Source organism: Pseudochaenichthys georgianus, chromosome 22 (assembly GCF_902827115.2).
Source record: "Pseudochaenichthys georgianus chromosome 22, fPseGeo1.2, whole genome shotgun sequence".
NCBI classification, from domain to species: Eukaryota; Metazoa; Chordata; class Actinopteri; order Perciformes; family Channichthyidae; genus Pseudochaenichthys; species Pseudochaenichthys georgianus.
Window position 1 is genome coordinate 10,842,566 of NC_047524.1, and position 15,765 is coordinate 10,858,330.

General features: G+C 44.9%; 1 protein-coding gene across 5 annotated transcripts in view; it reads right to left on the minus strand.

Moving 5' to 3' along the window:
* The window catches only part of meis2a (Meis homeobox 2a), an 85,216-nt gene that overhangs the window by 20,901 nt on the left and 48,550 nt on the right, over window positions 1–15,765 (minus strand). For all 5 annotated transcript variants that reach the window (XM_034111658.2, XM_034111659.2, XM_034111656.2 and 2 more), the window contains exon 9: window positions 6,440–6,516. In XM_034111658.2, the coding sequence (XP_033967549.1) occupies window positions 6,440–6,516 (77 nt within the window). The remainder of the gene's footprint in view (window positions 1–6,439; window positions 6,517–15,765) is intronic.

Here is a 15,765-nt window from a genome sequence, read left to right on the forward strand (position 1 = left end):
CCCCTTTTATGGGCCAGAGACCCCTATAACAGGGGACGGAAAGGAGGGATGAGCAAGAGGGGAGGACGGCAGGGAGAGAGTGAGGATGACAGTAGGGATGTTAAGAAAGAAGGCGATGGCGGAAAGAGCAGAAGAATAAGAATGAGGCACAGGTTGGCAGAACGAGACAGAGGAGAACTGGGGTCACAAATCTTGCTGCTATTCTAGTACGTGACATCTTCGCTCGTTTGCGGCTGCTCATTAACAAACAATACTGCTGTGAAATTGGTTTAATGACAAAGTAATAAAATTGCTATTCTGCTCACAGATGGCCTCAGGCACCGGGAGATTCTGGCAGGCTTACTGTGGCTGCACGTGTGCATTAAGCTGCTTGCTCATGAAAACAGCATCCTACACTTTCTTTCTCACTATCACCAACCTTTTTCATTCTGCTTTTTAAGTTCTTTCTCTCCCTGCAAATGAAATAAATTAACCTACTTTCCTCCCTTGTATTCTCCCTCTCCCACACTCTCACCCTTAGAGTTTCTCTCACTCCTCTCTCTCTCTGGTGTATTCTCTTTCTCTCTCTCGATCGCTCTCCAGTTCTCACCCCGAGTTCAACAATTACCATCTTAAAATAAAAAAAGGGAGGCTCGCCCACGCAAACGCAGCTCGACTTCGTTTCAATACGCAGAGCCCCTTGTTATTAAATGACCCACCAATAAAACCAAGCCGTTGAGGAATAAAAGAGCCAAAAGGAGCAGAGGAGCACAAAGACCTCCCTCCTCCCATCTCTCTCCATCTCTCCCTCTCTAATGCTTCTTTCAGCTCTTTGCCTCGATCTTTCCTCGCCTGGCTTCCTTCTCCTCGCATGCCGTCTTTTCTGGGAGAATTCCACAGCCTTGGAGAGTCTTGAGCATGAAATGGGAAAACAAGTAAAAAAGCATTTGTTTTCATGCATGATCGCCCGACAGTGCCAATTTCTTTTTAAAGCTCCACCTGTTTTTCATGACTCTGGGCTCGCACAGAGGCGGGCACAGGGCTTCTCAATTGCCACGGTGGGTGTCCATGCCATGCTATGACCCAATGTGCCCCCAGTGCCTGATAAAGTGAGAGTGGGCCCTGTTAATCACACTGAGCGTTTCAACAGCGGCATGTGTTCATGTATCACACGCAGCACATATACTTTGAGTGCACACATAAACACTGTGGCGTACATTAGCATCAGCTGCTCAAGACTGCCATGGCTTATCCTGTAAGTACGGCATGTGTCTAGATTGTACCGCAAACAGACATTTGGATATGTAACAACACGAAAAACAAAATGAAACCTACTCCAACAGAGAGCCTGATTCTGCCAATAAAGAACATGTTTTTCCAAATGTGTTTCTCCCTCCAAAACAGATAAAATGGGATTAATATTACAGCATCAAGAAAGCCGCCAGATCAAATGAATTTAGCGGGTAGGGGGTGATGGTAGGGGGGCTGGCACTTGGGATCTGACAACAGAGTCAATTCTGCTAATTAACTGCCAATTAGCGGTCCCTAAATGAGAGGGATCACGATGCCTGTGTTGGCAGTGCCCCGATAGTCTCTTTCTCTCTCAGTCAGACTCACATATACACTGATGGTCTCGCACACAGACACACTAGTAGGATACACACACAAACAAACACACACACACACACACACACACACACACACACACACACACACACACAGCCGCAACCTCTCCACACTCCAGCTGTATATTTAGAAAGCCAGGGGCATAAGATGGTCACTGTTGGGAGTCCCTGGTTGCAGCCAAAAAAAGGCCTGACATTTCCATCTGGGTCAAAGTTAGACAGATAACCAGCAACTTCAGTCAACTAGCTCCACAGACCCAAATGCAAGGAATATGCAGAAGAGAGAGGAGAGGGAAAAGAACCTCTTTGTGGGATTCGCAAGAGCTAAATACTTTGAAAGAATGTGGAGAAAAAGGCGGCTGGGCGAGCTCAATAGCGTTATGTTACATTTGGAAAATATTAGTTATTATTTTGCATTTCATAATGGGTTCGCCTGCCAAACCAGAGGATCATGAAAGCAAGTGTTTCTAAGTGTCTCACTGGACTGAGGAATAACAGCTAGAAAATGCTTTACTAAGTGGAAGTACACATTTGGCTTTGGTTTTTCACTTTCATGCTTTCTTAAGATACCACAAACAATTGTGTTTGACCATATAACACTTTGCAAGCGAACCTGCAGTACAGCTACTTTGTTCTTCTGTGATTGAAACTTTGAGAAGTTTGGAGGGATCCATGAAAGGGAAACACTGAGGATCTGAATGGAAATGGGGATCATGCTGTGAAGAGCGCTCCAGAGCAGTCAGTTTAGAGCGAGATCAGCTCAGTTGGTCTGCAAGCTGTATTACAGAAGGATGCAACCTTATAGGAGAGTTGGTAATAAAGCTTTGCCTTACTTATGAGCTCCTATTTTATTTATTCCACCTGCACACCTGCCGCATAATACATTTTGGTCACACTATTAAATACTGTAATTTTGGTAGTCCAGTTTTATGACCATATTCTACGTCTCAACATAAAGGCATTTAATATAAATCTTGATGTAAATGTCAATCAACTGTAAATGAACATGGAATAAAAAAATACAGTTACTTAATGAGGAGTATGTATTTCTGGTGAGCACAGATTGTCCAGAAAAAAAAACAATCAGTGCACCGTGCCCTGCCCTGAATGGCCGGAGAGATTGAGAGTCATCTCCTCAGTGGGCTCAGTGGGCACAGGCTGCTTGGCGCCGTCGTCTGGCGGATATCCTTCCCTTATCATGTGACCTGTGCTCCGACAGGGGGCAAAGGTTGGCTGCGATCCGCCCCTGTGTCTTAATAACTCACTCATTGTATTCCTTTCTGCCGCTAATTAGAGCCTCTCCTCTGTGTGTGTGTGTGTGTGTGTGTGTGTGTGTGTGTGTGTGTGTGTGTGTGTGTGTGTGTGTGTGTGTGTGTGTGTGTGCGCGCGTATTTGTGTATGTGTCTATGCATGTATTCCCCCCTGGGAAGTAGAGAGGAGGCAGAGAAGCAAAAATAGAGTGTGGCTTAGTGCCCTTTTTATTGTTATTAGTGCACCAGTGGCACAGCAGTCAGTCATCATAGATGCCAAGAACTCTCTCTCTCTCTCTCTCTCTCTCTCTCTCTCTCTCTCTCTCTCTCTCTCTCTCTCTCTCCTGTGGAAATGACCAACTGGCTGCCTCTGAGATGAGGGAATAATGAGGGGACGATTTCCTTCCTTTTTTTAGATTCTGTTTCTCTCATTTATCTGTCATCGGCGTCATTTCTCAGGCCCATATAATAACCCTGTGTGTGTGTGTGTGTGTGTGTGTGTGTGTGTGTGTGTGTGTGTGTGTGTGTGTGTGTGTGTGTGTGTGTGTGTGTGTGTGTGTGTGTGTGTGCACATTACTGCGGTGGTAAATAACGGCAGGATAGTTGGCGTGTGCATTTATGGCAGTGAGTGAGGGCGCATCGTGCTGGGTCTGACGCTGAGACATGAAAAGACTCGGTCAGGCCCCATTTAGCCCAGACTGATAGCAGGACACCAGGAGCTGCTGAGGCAGGCACATATACCGCTAGAAACTGTAAACTGTAAACGATTCAGCAGCATATAGACCCCTGAGTCTGCCGTTTCACCTACTTTGCTATCCCAGAACCCTGCGTGTGACACGGCCCTCACCTTTTTCCTACAATCTTAAACAAATGCAATTACACGTCGGACCACTCCCCGATTCTGTTAGCATGACGCCAGCTGTCTTAAATGTGGCCAGAGCAAACACCAACTAATGGTCAACTAATGGCACCCTGATACACTGTACACACATCTGAACATACTAAGGGAGAGTCGCGTCCCATTAGAAATAATGTGCACACACATACTTACACAGAGACTATACTACTAACAGGATAATCAAGTCTGCCTTCTTGTCTGCTAAACACCAGCGCAGGGAGATTGTGGACTTTAACCTGTTCTTTTGTTTCTTATATACATCAGACAGCGAATGGGGTGTGGGCTACACACAGGTGAGGCTGGCAGCTAATGGTACAATCTAGATATAGAACCAGGTGGAGTATCTTCTGAGGAACAGAAACAAAAAGTTTGAAACCAGCGAGAACTGAGGGTTTTGTTTTGTGTGCTGCAGGTAAACGTAAAAGAAGGTGTTAGTTGGAGAGTATGATTTGCGGAGGTTTGATGGGGCAAGTGGGGAGAGAGCGAGATGCACTGTCTATTGACTATCACACAGAGCACCCTTGTGCCCTCGCTAGGCTGCGATTGTGCCGGCGGACAAAGCCCTGATTCAGCACATCCTTTCCCCGAGGGAGAGCTCTGGAAACCGAAGACGGCGGCCATCCCCTCCCTCTCCCCCCTCTCATCCTCTGCTTCTGTCTCTCCCTCCCTCTGTCTCCATCGTCCTCTCCCTTCTATTTGGCCAGTAACGTGGCAGCGGCCATGCATCAAAGGGAACTACAGAACAATGCAAGGGGCCAGCCAGGAATTTGAAGAGTTTTTTTTTTTTTTTAAACAGGAATTTCATATGGCAAAGTTCTGTCATATCCTGGGTGGACCCACTCAGCGGTCACTGGAACAAGAAACCAAAGAGGAGAAAGCAAGGGGATAACCCAAACAAAGCGATATTAAACAGTCCTGCCTGGTTAAGCACCTCGAGGAGAAAGACATTTCAGCTTCCTCTCTCTTTCTAATCTTTCAACTCACTTTAAAATAACCAATACTTTTGCATCATCTGAATGAACCAGAGATAGAGCAGCAGAGTATAAGCTTCTCTAATGACTTTATTTGTGAAAATGGATTCTTGGTGTGTTTTTGTTAACATGGCTGGTGTAACAGTAGTACACAGCTTCATGACCACCTATGTGTGTTTGTGTATGTGCGTGCGTGTGTGTATGTGTGTGTGTAAACAGGGTTCATGAGGATGTTGCCCAGCACGAGATTTGCTTTATAAATGGATCTGAGGCATTTCGGAGCCAGGCTTGGATTTCATGGCTTCTGAGAAGGCAGGGACTCTTCCTATATCTATCTCTGTCTCAGTCTATTTCTCTCGCTCCCTCTCTCCTTGCAGGTTTGCAGACTATTTCTGCATTAATCACCATGACACAGGCAAGGCAACTCAATTTTCTGCTCCTGTAGGTAAGGTGCGTGGCGTCCCGAAACGGTGGCACGAGGCATGAAACAGGCAAGCGGGGGCTAATCTTTGGTTACTGGTGTAATTGAAATGCTATCCACACTGTAGGGTGCATTAAAGTCTGATAACAGCGGTTCCTGTGGCCAATTTAAGTAGCTTGACTTCCCTTGGCTAGAAGGGAATAAAGAAAAGGGTGAGAGACAGAGAGAGAGGATGTCAGAATGGATGGGGGGAGGACGAGGGAGGGGGCTGATAGATAAGGCCGACAAACCAGGCTAATTCTCTAGGCATGTTTCTCATTGTGATCCAGGAAAAATGAGGAAAAAAATGTATCACGGAACCAAAAAATCAATTGACCCTCGGGTGGCTTGTCAGGCTGCGAGTCTGATAAACCTAAAAGCTTCGTTAATGTCGGCCTGCCTGTAACCAACAGATAGAGCACTTTGTAAATGAACCCGCTTTGATAAATATATTAAGGAAAGCTGTGAATAAAAGGCACAGACTTGTCATTTGTAAATAGAACCCCCGCTACATGGAATTAGAATGATAAAATGGGGTTCCATATAATTAAGTTTGTGTAAGACCTGAAATCCGTGCAAATACCTTCCCGGAAATTTGAAAAGAAGCTGTCAGTTCAATTAATCTGAACATCACCCTGAGAATGTACTGAACAAAATTAAGCTGCAGATAAAACCTGGGCTAGTATTTTGATAAGTAATTCCTGTATCATTTCTTTGCTTCTGTGATCATTTTATTTAATCCACCACCCCCAGTTATGTGCTAAGCCATCTACAAAGGCCCTGCTGGCCAGGCCACCAAAACCTTAATCCACCATATAGCTTGCGTAAAATGGGGAGGGGGTGGCAGTCAGTTTTGCCTTTTGTCGGGGGCACCAGTGACGGTGCTAGGTATGTTTTTTGGATGAAGGGGTGGGGTGGGTGTGGGGGTTGTAGGGGTAGCTTATGATCGCTGCCTTTCTCCCTTAAATATATCCCACTGAATACATGTGCATCAAACCACAAAGGCCACTGACTTAGCCGCAGAACACTTTGCCGATAACACCGGAACATCCGAGTAGCTTATATGTAATAATGTTACAAAGGTTGTCCGTGTGTAGATCGTCGCGTGCTGCTACGTGTGTGTTTATATGCGGCGGGGAGGGCTGTACATAAACGGTTTTCACACTTGGCGCGGAAGAAGGAGGCGAAGGCTTTTGAAAATGAAAGGCAGAGCGATGCTGGTGGTGGAGATAGGGCGAACGGAAATCTTGACTCACCAGTTGTTTACTTGTAAGATGGTGAGGCCTGTGTCTTGGGCTAGCTGCTTCTTCTGCTCTTCAGAGGGGTATGGGTGCTGCAGGAGCAAACAGAGAGAGAAACATACAGATTAATATAAATATTCAGATAAAAACTCTCATTAAGGGAAAGCGCTGGAAGGACTTGCTCCGAGTCAAGTTCCCGACTGTTGCTTGTTACTGTGTGTATTCAATATGTGCCCCTGTTTGTGTATTGTGTAACCCAAGACTGCACCTTCTTATGACCTCTACCCAACCCTGCCCTTCATTTTCACTGTATAGACATTCACAGCTCACACGTGTCCGCCCACACAACACCACACATGCACAGTTCAGTGTTAAAACTGCCAGAGCTGGCCCAACAAGTTTGTCAACTGCGATAACCCCCTCCCCTATCCATTCCCCACCCCACCCACACACACACACACACACACACACACACACACACACACACACACAACATATCATGTACAGACTGAGCATGTCTACTACAAGCAGAAATAAAACAAACTCTTACAAGCAAACACAAAGATTTTCTAGCGGGCCTAACAGCACATACTGTGGTGTCTGAATCCTTTTTTTGTATCCTTTTTTAATACTGAGCAACATAATGAGTGGGTGCAGATTTACAGTGGATGCATTGATCTTTTCTTGAATGTCTGACATGTATCGTGGTATTGGCTCTTTCATAGAGAGCAGCTGAATACGGGCTAATGCTAAAAGAACAGAATGCTGTGAAATCTCCTCCACAGCCTCGCCAAGAATTCTACCTGAAAATGTAATTCTGCGACCAGGGATGCAATGATACTATTTGTGTCAGGTCCAATCTAGAGAACATGGGCTGATATAAATGGCAGGCCTCGGTCGGCCTTGCTCCCCCTGGGCTTGCTATGAAGCATGACAAAACAACAGTGATCGCTGGTGACAGATGTCTTTAAGGGCCAGATTAGGAGTCGGGGCGCACGCAAATGAAACAAATGAGACACTATGCGTTTCATTCAGCCACTGGAGACAGAACCCATGCATGCAAACAGAGATACACATTCATTTGTGTACAACTATGTGCAAAAAGAAATGCACACAAGCAAATATTCTTAGACATGACACCTGCAAATCACAACACACAAAAAAACCTTTTTAAAGCTGACACTTAAATCCTCCTCTATATTCGGATGGTTTCAAGCTCCATTAACACACATTCTTCCCCTTCAATGAAAACACCTATAGCCTCACATCTTAGACGCTTTCTTCAGCCTCACTCTCATCGAGAAAGCAAATTGCATGAAGCTGGTAATGTCTGCCTGACTCGCGTTAATTTAATTCAATTTTAACTTGAAATTATAACAGTTGCTCAAGAACAGTTTTCTCATTTATTACTGCTGAAATAATTGATGTAAGTGAGGTTCCATATCAGCAGAGAGGACTATTCTCCTCTCAGGTAGTACTGCCTGTCTAAATGTAGTCTGTTTTAATTAAAGGAGAGACCAATGTGGAGGAATGTGCTCAATTAATAACAAACAAGGCTGAGATTGGACAAATAATGAGTCCCGGCTGCAGAAAAGGATTACTCTGATTTGGTACTTGTGTTCGTGGTCCCTTTTAATATGCTAAAATTATTAACAAAGGAAAGATGATAATGCTTGCATAGGAATACATTTTTTGATTGCCACGTGTTGACATTTCCCTGGCTAGGCAAGACAGAGCAATGTCTATTGGTTTCTGTGTGTGTGTGTGAATGTGCTTAGTAAAATGCAATGTGTGCAACAGATATACACATCTACATCCCTGTGTGTGTGCGTGCGTGCGTGTGTGTGTGCGTGTGTGTGTGTGTGTGTGTGTGTGTGTTTGACCATTTTGAACAACATGTAATAAGAGCACAACCTCTCCTTCCCTCCCCCTTACACACCCAAGCTTCCTAGGCGTTTTCATATTAGCTATGACCCCGGTCACGAACAAAACACGCAATCTTTTTTGTGTACGCACACTACACAAACATGTACACAAATTGAGACAGAGCTAAAGATGATGTGGTATGGAGGGGTGGGGAGAGGAGCAGCCTAGATTGGAAATGGGAGTGGGTCATTTACATTGTATTAAGGCTTCCTCAGCCTCTCAAGCCCAGACCCGGTCATCAATCGCATACTGTCAGCCGGAGCGCGCTTTAGCCCAGTGATAAATACGCCCGGCCAGCGGCATAGCTCGTCCAGCAGCCACCACGTAATGAATGGTTTGAACAAACAAGAAAGATGTCTCATCAAGGAGAGTGGGGACGTTAAAGCCCCCCTCACACACAAAACCCTGAGTAAGGAGATTTACCACATAGACACGACTCCGTTCATCTCATATACCCTCCGAGCTCTGGCTCATCCACCTCTCCTCTGCGACCCCAAGACTTGCATGCACATATGCACTGCCAAGCACAGAGACGCAAACACACACATACAAACACAATATGTCTGTATACAACCTATCCTCACTTCATCTATCCTCAACTCTTGCTGACCCCCCTCCCCGACACACATACATACTTTTTATGACTGTTACTGCAGGCCACCCACACTTTATGTTGTGGCAGCTTTTCTTAGAGTATGGGGCTCAGAAATCCAAGCTACAGAAAATAGTGTGTGGTGGCAATGGTGACACACACACACACACACACAGAAACACAGACGTGAGAAATAAGCCGACATGGTGGGCCTAGTGGTTACAGCGCTGCAGCAGCCGTGAAATTGGAGAACGTCTATTTAGACCTCTGGGTAACCTCTTAATGTTAATTGCCTCAATAAAAAAAAATATATGTTTGTAAATCATCCAATGAGCACAAAAACAAATCTGATATGAAAAGAGTAAACGTGAGAAGAATTGGCGAATGCATTTTAAACAAAGTGCTAAATCTGTTCTAATGTGTTTCTTCCTGGATATGTCCTTCCCTAGCCTCAGGAGACAGTATGACTTGGTTATTTAATGGATGAAACACAAACACGGAGCAAGATCAAAGATGGTATTGATAATCTCCCCACTAGCTTTGGATCCGCTCAATATGTTCAGTTCCAACCACCAAGGCCAATATCCTTAAAACAGGATTGACCGCAAAACGTAAAACATCCAGTCTATAAATAATTAGAGCGAGAAATAAGCAGCCTTAATTTGTTGTCTAGGCAGAGTGGGATCGAAAACACCTCTGTTAATTGTGCTGGAGGCTGTTCATGGCACAAGCCTGCACTATCCTGATGCACACGTGTTGTCCAACTCCTGCAATCTCACCTAAAAAAGCACAGCTAAACATCAACACACACACACACACACACACACACACACACACACACACACACACACACACACACACACACACACACACACACACACACACACACACACACACACACACACACACACACACACACACACACAGGTGGATCACATTCTGCCAGTCATTCAGAATGAAGCTGTGTATGTGTGTGTGTGTGGTGTGTGTGGTTGTGTGTGTGTGTGTGTGTGTGTGTGTGTGTGTGTGTGTGTGTGTGTGTGTGTGTGTGTGTGTGTGTGTGTGTGTGTGTGTGTGTGTGTGTGTGTGTGTGTGTGTGTGTGTGTGTGTGTGTGTGTGATGGCTAAATTACAGGGTGTGATGTGTTCTGTGCGCTCTGATAGTGCTGGATGTAATGGCCCCTGTGGTTGCAGAACATTACAAGCTGAGGGGGCTCCATCATCTGCTGTGTACGGTCCTTAAACCCCCCCTGAGCCCCAGCTTGGCGTTTCACCATATACAATAACCACGGCCAGTGCTGGACCACTCGTACTTCACACCACACCAGTCCTATCTACTCCTTCAGCATCCTGCTGTATATCAGATACTCTCCCGACACCTATTTCACCGCCGTCCTCAAACCCCATAGCCCGATCATTATCCCGGTCGCTCCATTCAACCCTTGCAAGAGTCGCTGGTGGACGCCATTGATTAATGACATCATCAGTGTGTGACATGAGTTATAGAGCAAGGTCACAAGGTCGCAGTGGCTTGCAAACCTATTTCATGCTAATGACTTCCAGGAAATCAAAAGCCATTGGCTGTTTACCCTGTTGCCGGGGCAACAGAGAGTATCTGCTGATGACGATTCATGTGATTTAGCCTTTGCTTCTTTCTCACTTGCATTGGGTTATTAGATAATCTTGAGTATATATTTTGTATATGTTTAAAAGACTTTGTATTCAAGTTTTAGCGATTATAAAAAGTGGCAAATGCTTAACAGACATCATTTTATATAATAGCTTCTTGCATAGAAATGCGTGGTGGAAATATTTGATGGGCTTCAATGTGAGTTTGTATTTCCTTTCATATATCCCCTCCCTCACATTGATTGGAATCTTATTTGTTTTTAATCAAAGCGACGGGAGGATGATAATAACATTCACTGTCAGAAATAAACGCAATCAAATATAGGAATGACATTTTAATATGAATTCTGCATAAGATTGGCACATTTTAAATATGAAGTTGCCATTGTTAATAATGCTACAATTGGCTCCTTTGACAAATGACAATGAGATTGAATGCATATCGGCATTACCGGGAGATCAAACAGATATGACAAATAAATCCAGTTGGAGTTTTTGAATCCATCACGCGTGTTTACTATGCGCACAGCCAATCTCTGGCTTTATAGCTGCAGTTTTCTGACAGATGTTGTGTTAAATGGAAGCACGCAGTTAATAACTTCCATCTGTAAACATCAAATAGATCGATGAATGACAATTCAAAGAGGAGCTTCATATTTCTATGATAATCATTGTTCAAATGTATCAGCAAAGTATTACTATCAAATACAAATTCTGACCGAAGTAATGTTTTGTGATTTCAAACTTAAATTAGATTTTTTAATCAATTGTGAACTAATGTCTAGTTTATTATCATACTGAGCCGAGCATAACGAATATAACATATGTATTACTATTTCCACACCTATCATCACCATTTATATCTTTATGCTCAACGCTATATCTTCTTATTCTGTCTTTCCTTCCACTCACTCTCTCACTCCCTCTCTTTGATGTTTTGTTTGAGGCGGGTTTTGAGATGGGGGGGATGTCAAGTTTTTTGTTGTTTTTTTGTGTTTTTTTTATTTCACTGAGAACTAAACCGCTTCCTGACAACAGTCTGAAAACAGGCAAGAATGCACACATGACTCATAGGACTGAACCCGGCGGCGCGTCGCCCACCGTGATGACAAACAACAAACAAACCACACACACCACACACACACACACACACACAGCACACACACACAACACACACACACACACACACACACACAACACACACACCACACACACACACACACACACACACAACACACACACACACACACACACACAACACACACACACACACACACACACACACCACACACACAGAGCCGACTTATAACTGAACTTTGATGCCAACCTACACAACTGCACACACTGCATGCCAACCTCTGATAACAGCAAATTAAAGTACATCCATATCTACACCTCACATACGATCTTGCATTCAGAACACTACCCACTGCACTTGTGTCTTTCTCACTCCAGCTTCCCCAGTAAGGGCTCTCCGCGGACTGCCCTCTGACAGTAAAAAAGTGATGATTGCAAATACAAGGCGGACTGGCGAGGCCCGCGGCATCTATTATAGAGCGAAAGGGCCCCCAGTCTGTCTGCCTGCCTCTCTGACTGGCTGCCTGGCCGGCTGGTTGGCAGTGCTTCAGTACTACTACTACTGCTGCTGCTGTTGCTGCCATGGCCCGCCACAACAATCGCTGGCTGGGCTCCTGAAGCCAGCTGCTGGACCACAGCCAGCAGCCTGTTTGCTCTACACCATTAATTTATGCTCACTGGAGATGGCGAAAGGTTGTATGAAAGCTCTACAGCATAACTGCCCTGCTCGCCTGCCAAGCTACAGTAACAGTAAAGCGGGGTGAGGGGAGTCAGGAGGAGCGATGTGGGTGAGGAAGGAGCCCTGGAGGATATGCGAGTTTATAGGCATCTGATTGTACAAAGCTCCATGAGGCTAAATAGCAATCACTCCCACACAATCCCAATGCACCTCCAGACTTAGTGGATCGACCAGCAAAAAAAAAGTTGGAGGGGAAAAGCTATCATGCATAATGATAATAAGGTATCACTTTTATCCAATAAAGAAAATGAAGATTCATTATCGATGCAGAAATCTGTAAAAGACTCCCAAATGTGGATCAGCTGAACTCAACCTATAGATCTATTGGAGTTTGCCAACAGTTATAACACATACTGTGTGCGTGCTCTGTTGTGGTCCTGGTCTTCATTTGTGGCCTGCAGCCATAGAGATGCGCCTATTTAATGTCCAGATCGAGTTCATGGCTTCTTTTTCCACCACAACGGCTGCCCCCTCCGCTTTCAAGAGGAGGAATACGATCCCTCCATCCTTACAGCAGGGGCCTGGTCTCCTCTCTACTCTCTCCCTCGCTCTCATTTCCGTCGATCTCTCCTTCTCCTGCCGTACTCCATAGGCCCCAGCAGCTATCCTTTTCTCGCTACACGCTAACCCGCCTGGCCTCGTCTCGTATCCTTCTCACCCTACCTCTTTTCCCTCCTCTCCTCTCATCTCGTCCCCCTCTTTCAAAGTTTTCCGCTCAAGCTTTAAGCCAGGTCCTAGAGGGCAGGACTTTGGCCTGGTTTTTGAGACCAGTCTGTTGGCTTGTTGTGGTAACTGCCTGCTCAGGGGGCTCTGTTCTGCTCTGCTCTCCAGCTCGCCTGATGTCAAACACACAGCCACTACTTGCTCCTGAGAAATCTTTAAAAACATCTTGTTGCAATGACTACAGCACTACATACAAAGGGTTTTGTTCCTACATTCAATAACTTGAAATTAAGTCTTGGGTGGATTTTATTATGTTTGATAATTCTCTAAAAATGAACCTCCTGTTCTTGTACTCTCCATGATGTTGCCTGTTGGGAGTGTGAAGTAATTGCTCTCTTGCCTTTGCGAGGGACTTTAAGGGCCTATAAGCAGATCATTAGAGGCCTGGTGGGCCTGTCAAAGCCCCACCCACTTCGCCTGCAATGAACAATCTCATATCCACACCACTTGTCACCGTTGCCAGTCATAAAGTCACCGGGAGCACATGCTGTAGCTAAGTGTAGTGAACCAAACCACCTAGCCACTGAATAAACACCGGCAATGGTTTAATGACGTATGTACACATTGTAAAAAAGCAATGATTTTCTATACTGACTAACTGAGAGTTGGCCTAAAAAACGATACCATAAAGGGAATCAAAACACTGCGAAATAAGTTTACACAATAAATATATTTTATGTTTTTCAGTTTTAATGAGTAAGAAAAATATACAGTTTGAGTCATTTTAAGAAATAGCTTCTAATAAATGGGATTTTGTTGTGTATGTATGAATACATGTATCTGTATTACAAGTCTAGGTTTAAGAGACCGTTCAGGCAGGGTAGAGCACTGACAACCAAGAGTCTGTTGATAAAGTGTGTTGGGAAAAGGACTTAATATTAACATACAGGGTCCTTTAAGATTAACCTCTTTCTCTATTGTGTTCTGTGTGACTGTGTGTTTAACTTTCAAAGTCAAAGTAATTGAAATAGAAACAGAGTAATTTGTGGAGAGATGGACAGACAGAGGGAGAGAAAAGGGGGGAGTGATCACTCTTCAAACAGAAGATTGTAAGAGTTACCACTTGATGGTTGTCCCTTTCATTGTGCATTAACTTAATGAGCATAAGTATTCAAATACACAACCAGGACCCCTCTTAGCTTTCTCTTTCTAGTCTCTCCCTCTGTCTCTTTAAGACTTCACATTCTCAAGAGAAAGGCCGGTACATTCTAATAGCGAGCCTCAGGACACAACAACAAGAGCACAACCACTTACAGAGGACAAACAAGAAACCCCCCCGGGGCCGGCTATGGAATGTCAAGCCAATTTGAAGCTATCAACAACATTTGTAATGTCAATTTTTGTTTTTCAGGTCAAAAATCAAAGGCAAACATGTTTGGTAACATTTGTCCATTACAGTGCAGGCAGGAACACCCCCTCCCCCGCTCGAAAACAGCTGCAGGGGACACTTCCTGTTTGCTAATGATGCTAAATGTGTTCAAGTCAACCATGTCAAATTTTCTCTCCCTTGAATGGACAGCTGGGGTGGAAGGAAAGATTTTCTCTTCCACTGTCTCCCTATGTCCTCTATGCTGTCAGCGAGAGAAGCTCTTAGGCCTGTGACAGACAGACAGACAGACAGACAGACAGACAGACAGATTATGTCTCTGTCAGTGAGACAGAGCAGCATAGCTGAACCAAAGGTGCATTCATCTGAGATCACAAGTACTTCCATGGAACAAAGCCAGCCAAGCCCTGATCAGTCACCACCCCGTCCCTACCTGTTGTGTCTGTTCTCTTTTACTGAAAACCGTTTCTGCCTTTCAGAAATGCACGTCTTCAGAGCTCTCCTTTCATCTAGGGGTGCATGAGTCAAGGAGATATCTCCTGTCATTGCTCAACACCCAGGGGCGGCTGGCTGCATGAGGCTGTGTGGACTGACAAATGCCCTCAGGATCTTTCACTTTCTTAATGTTCCTCAAAGCAGGGTCGACATGTGATGTAGAGTTAAAATGCCTTTGTGAAGTGCCGCCAAAAACAAGAGAAGAGGAGGGAAGAGAAGGAGTGGTAAGGCAGGGATATAGCTTTTAGGCCTGGTTAATAGCAGCCAATCTTTAAGTGCATTCTTCCATCCTCTCCCTCTCTCTACTTGTAGTGCTCTTAGGCTCAATCCTGCCTGGGGGCCGAGGTGACCTTTGACCTGGCTGGCCTGCCTAGCTACAGCCCTCTCGTTTGTTAGGGGCTTTATCCACTGACAAAGCAGGCAGGAAGTTGGCAGCCACCCAGCAGCCCCATGGGAGGATGACCATCAGCTAGCTCAGCTTACCGCTTATTACAGGATGGTGGAGAGCATGTGTGTGTGTGTGTGTGTGTGTGTTGTGTGTGTGTGTGTGTGTGTGTGTGTGTGTGTGTTGTGTGTGTGTGTGTGTGTGTGTGTGTGTGTGTGTGTGTGTGTGTGTGTGTGTGTGTGTCTGTGCAGTGGCGTGTGTTTGCCCTTGTGCTTGCATATACTGTATGCATGCTTGTTTATAAACATACTTCTGCATATTTAACTGCATGCATGTTCGACTGTAGCTGTACACTCGCATGCACATGTGTAGAAGAGTGACAAAATCAGAGATGGAGCTGACCTTTTTTTCTTCGTGCCGGCAATTTTGTACTATGTTAGCTAATGACA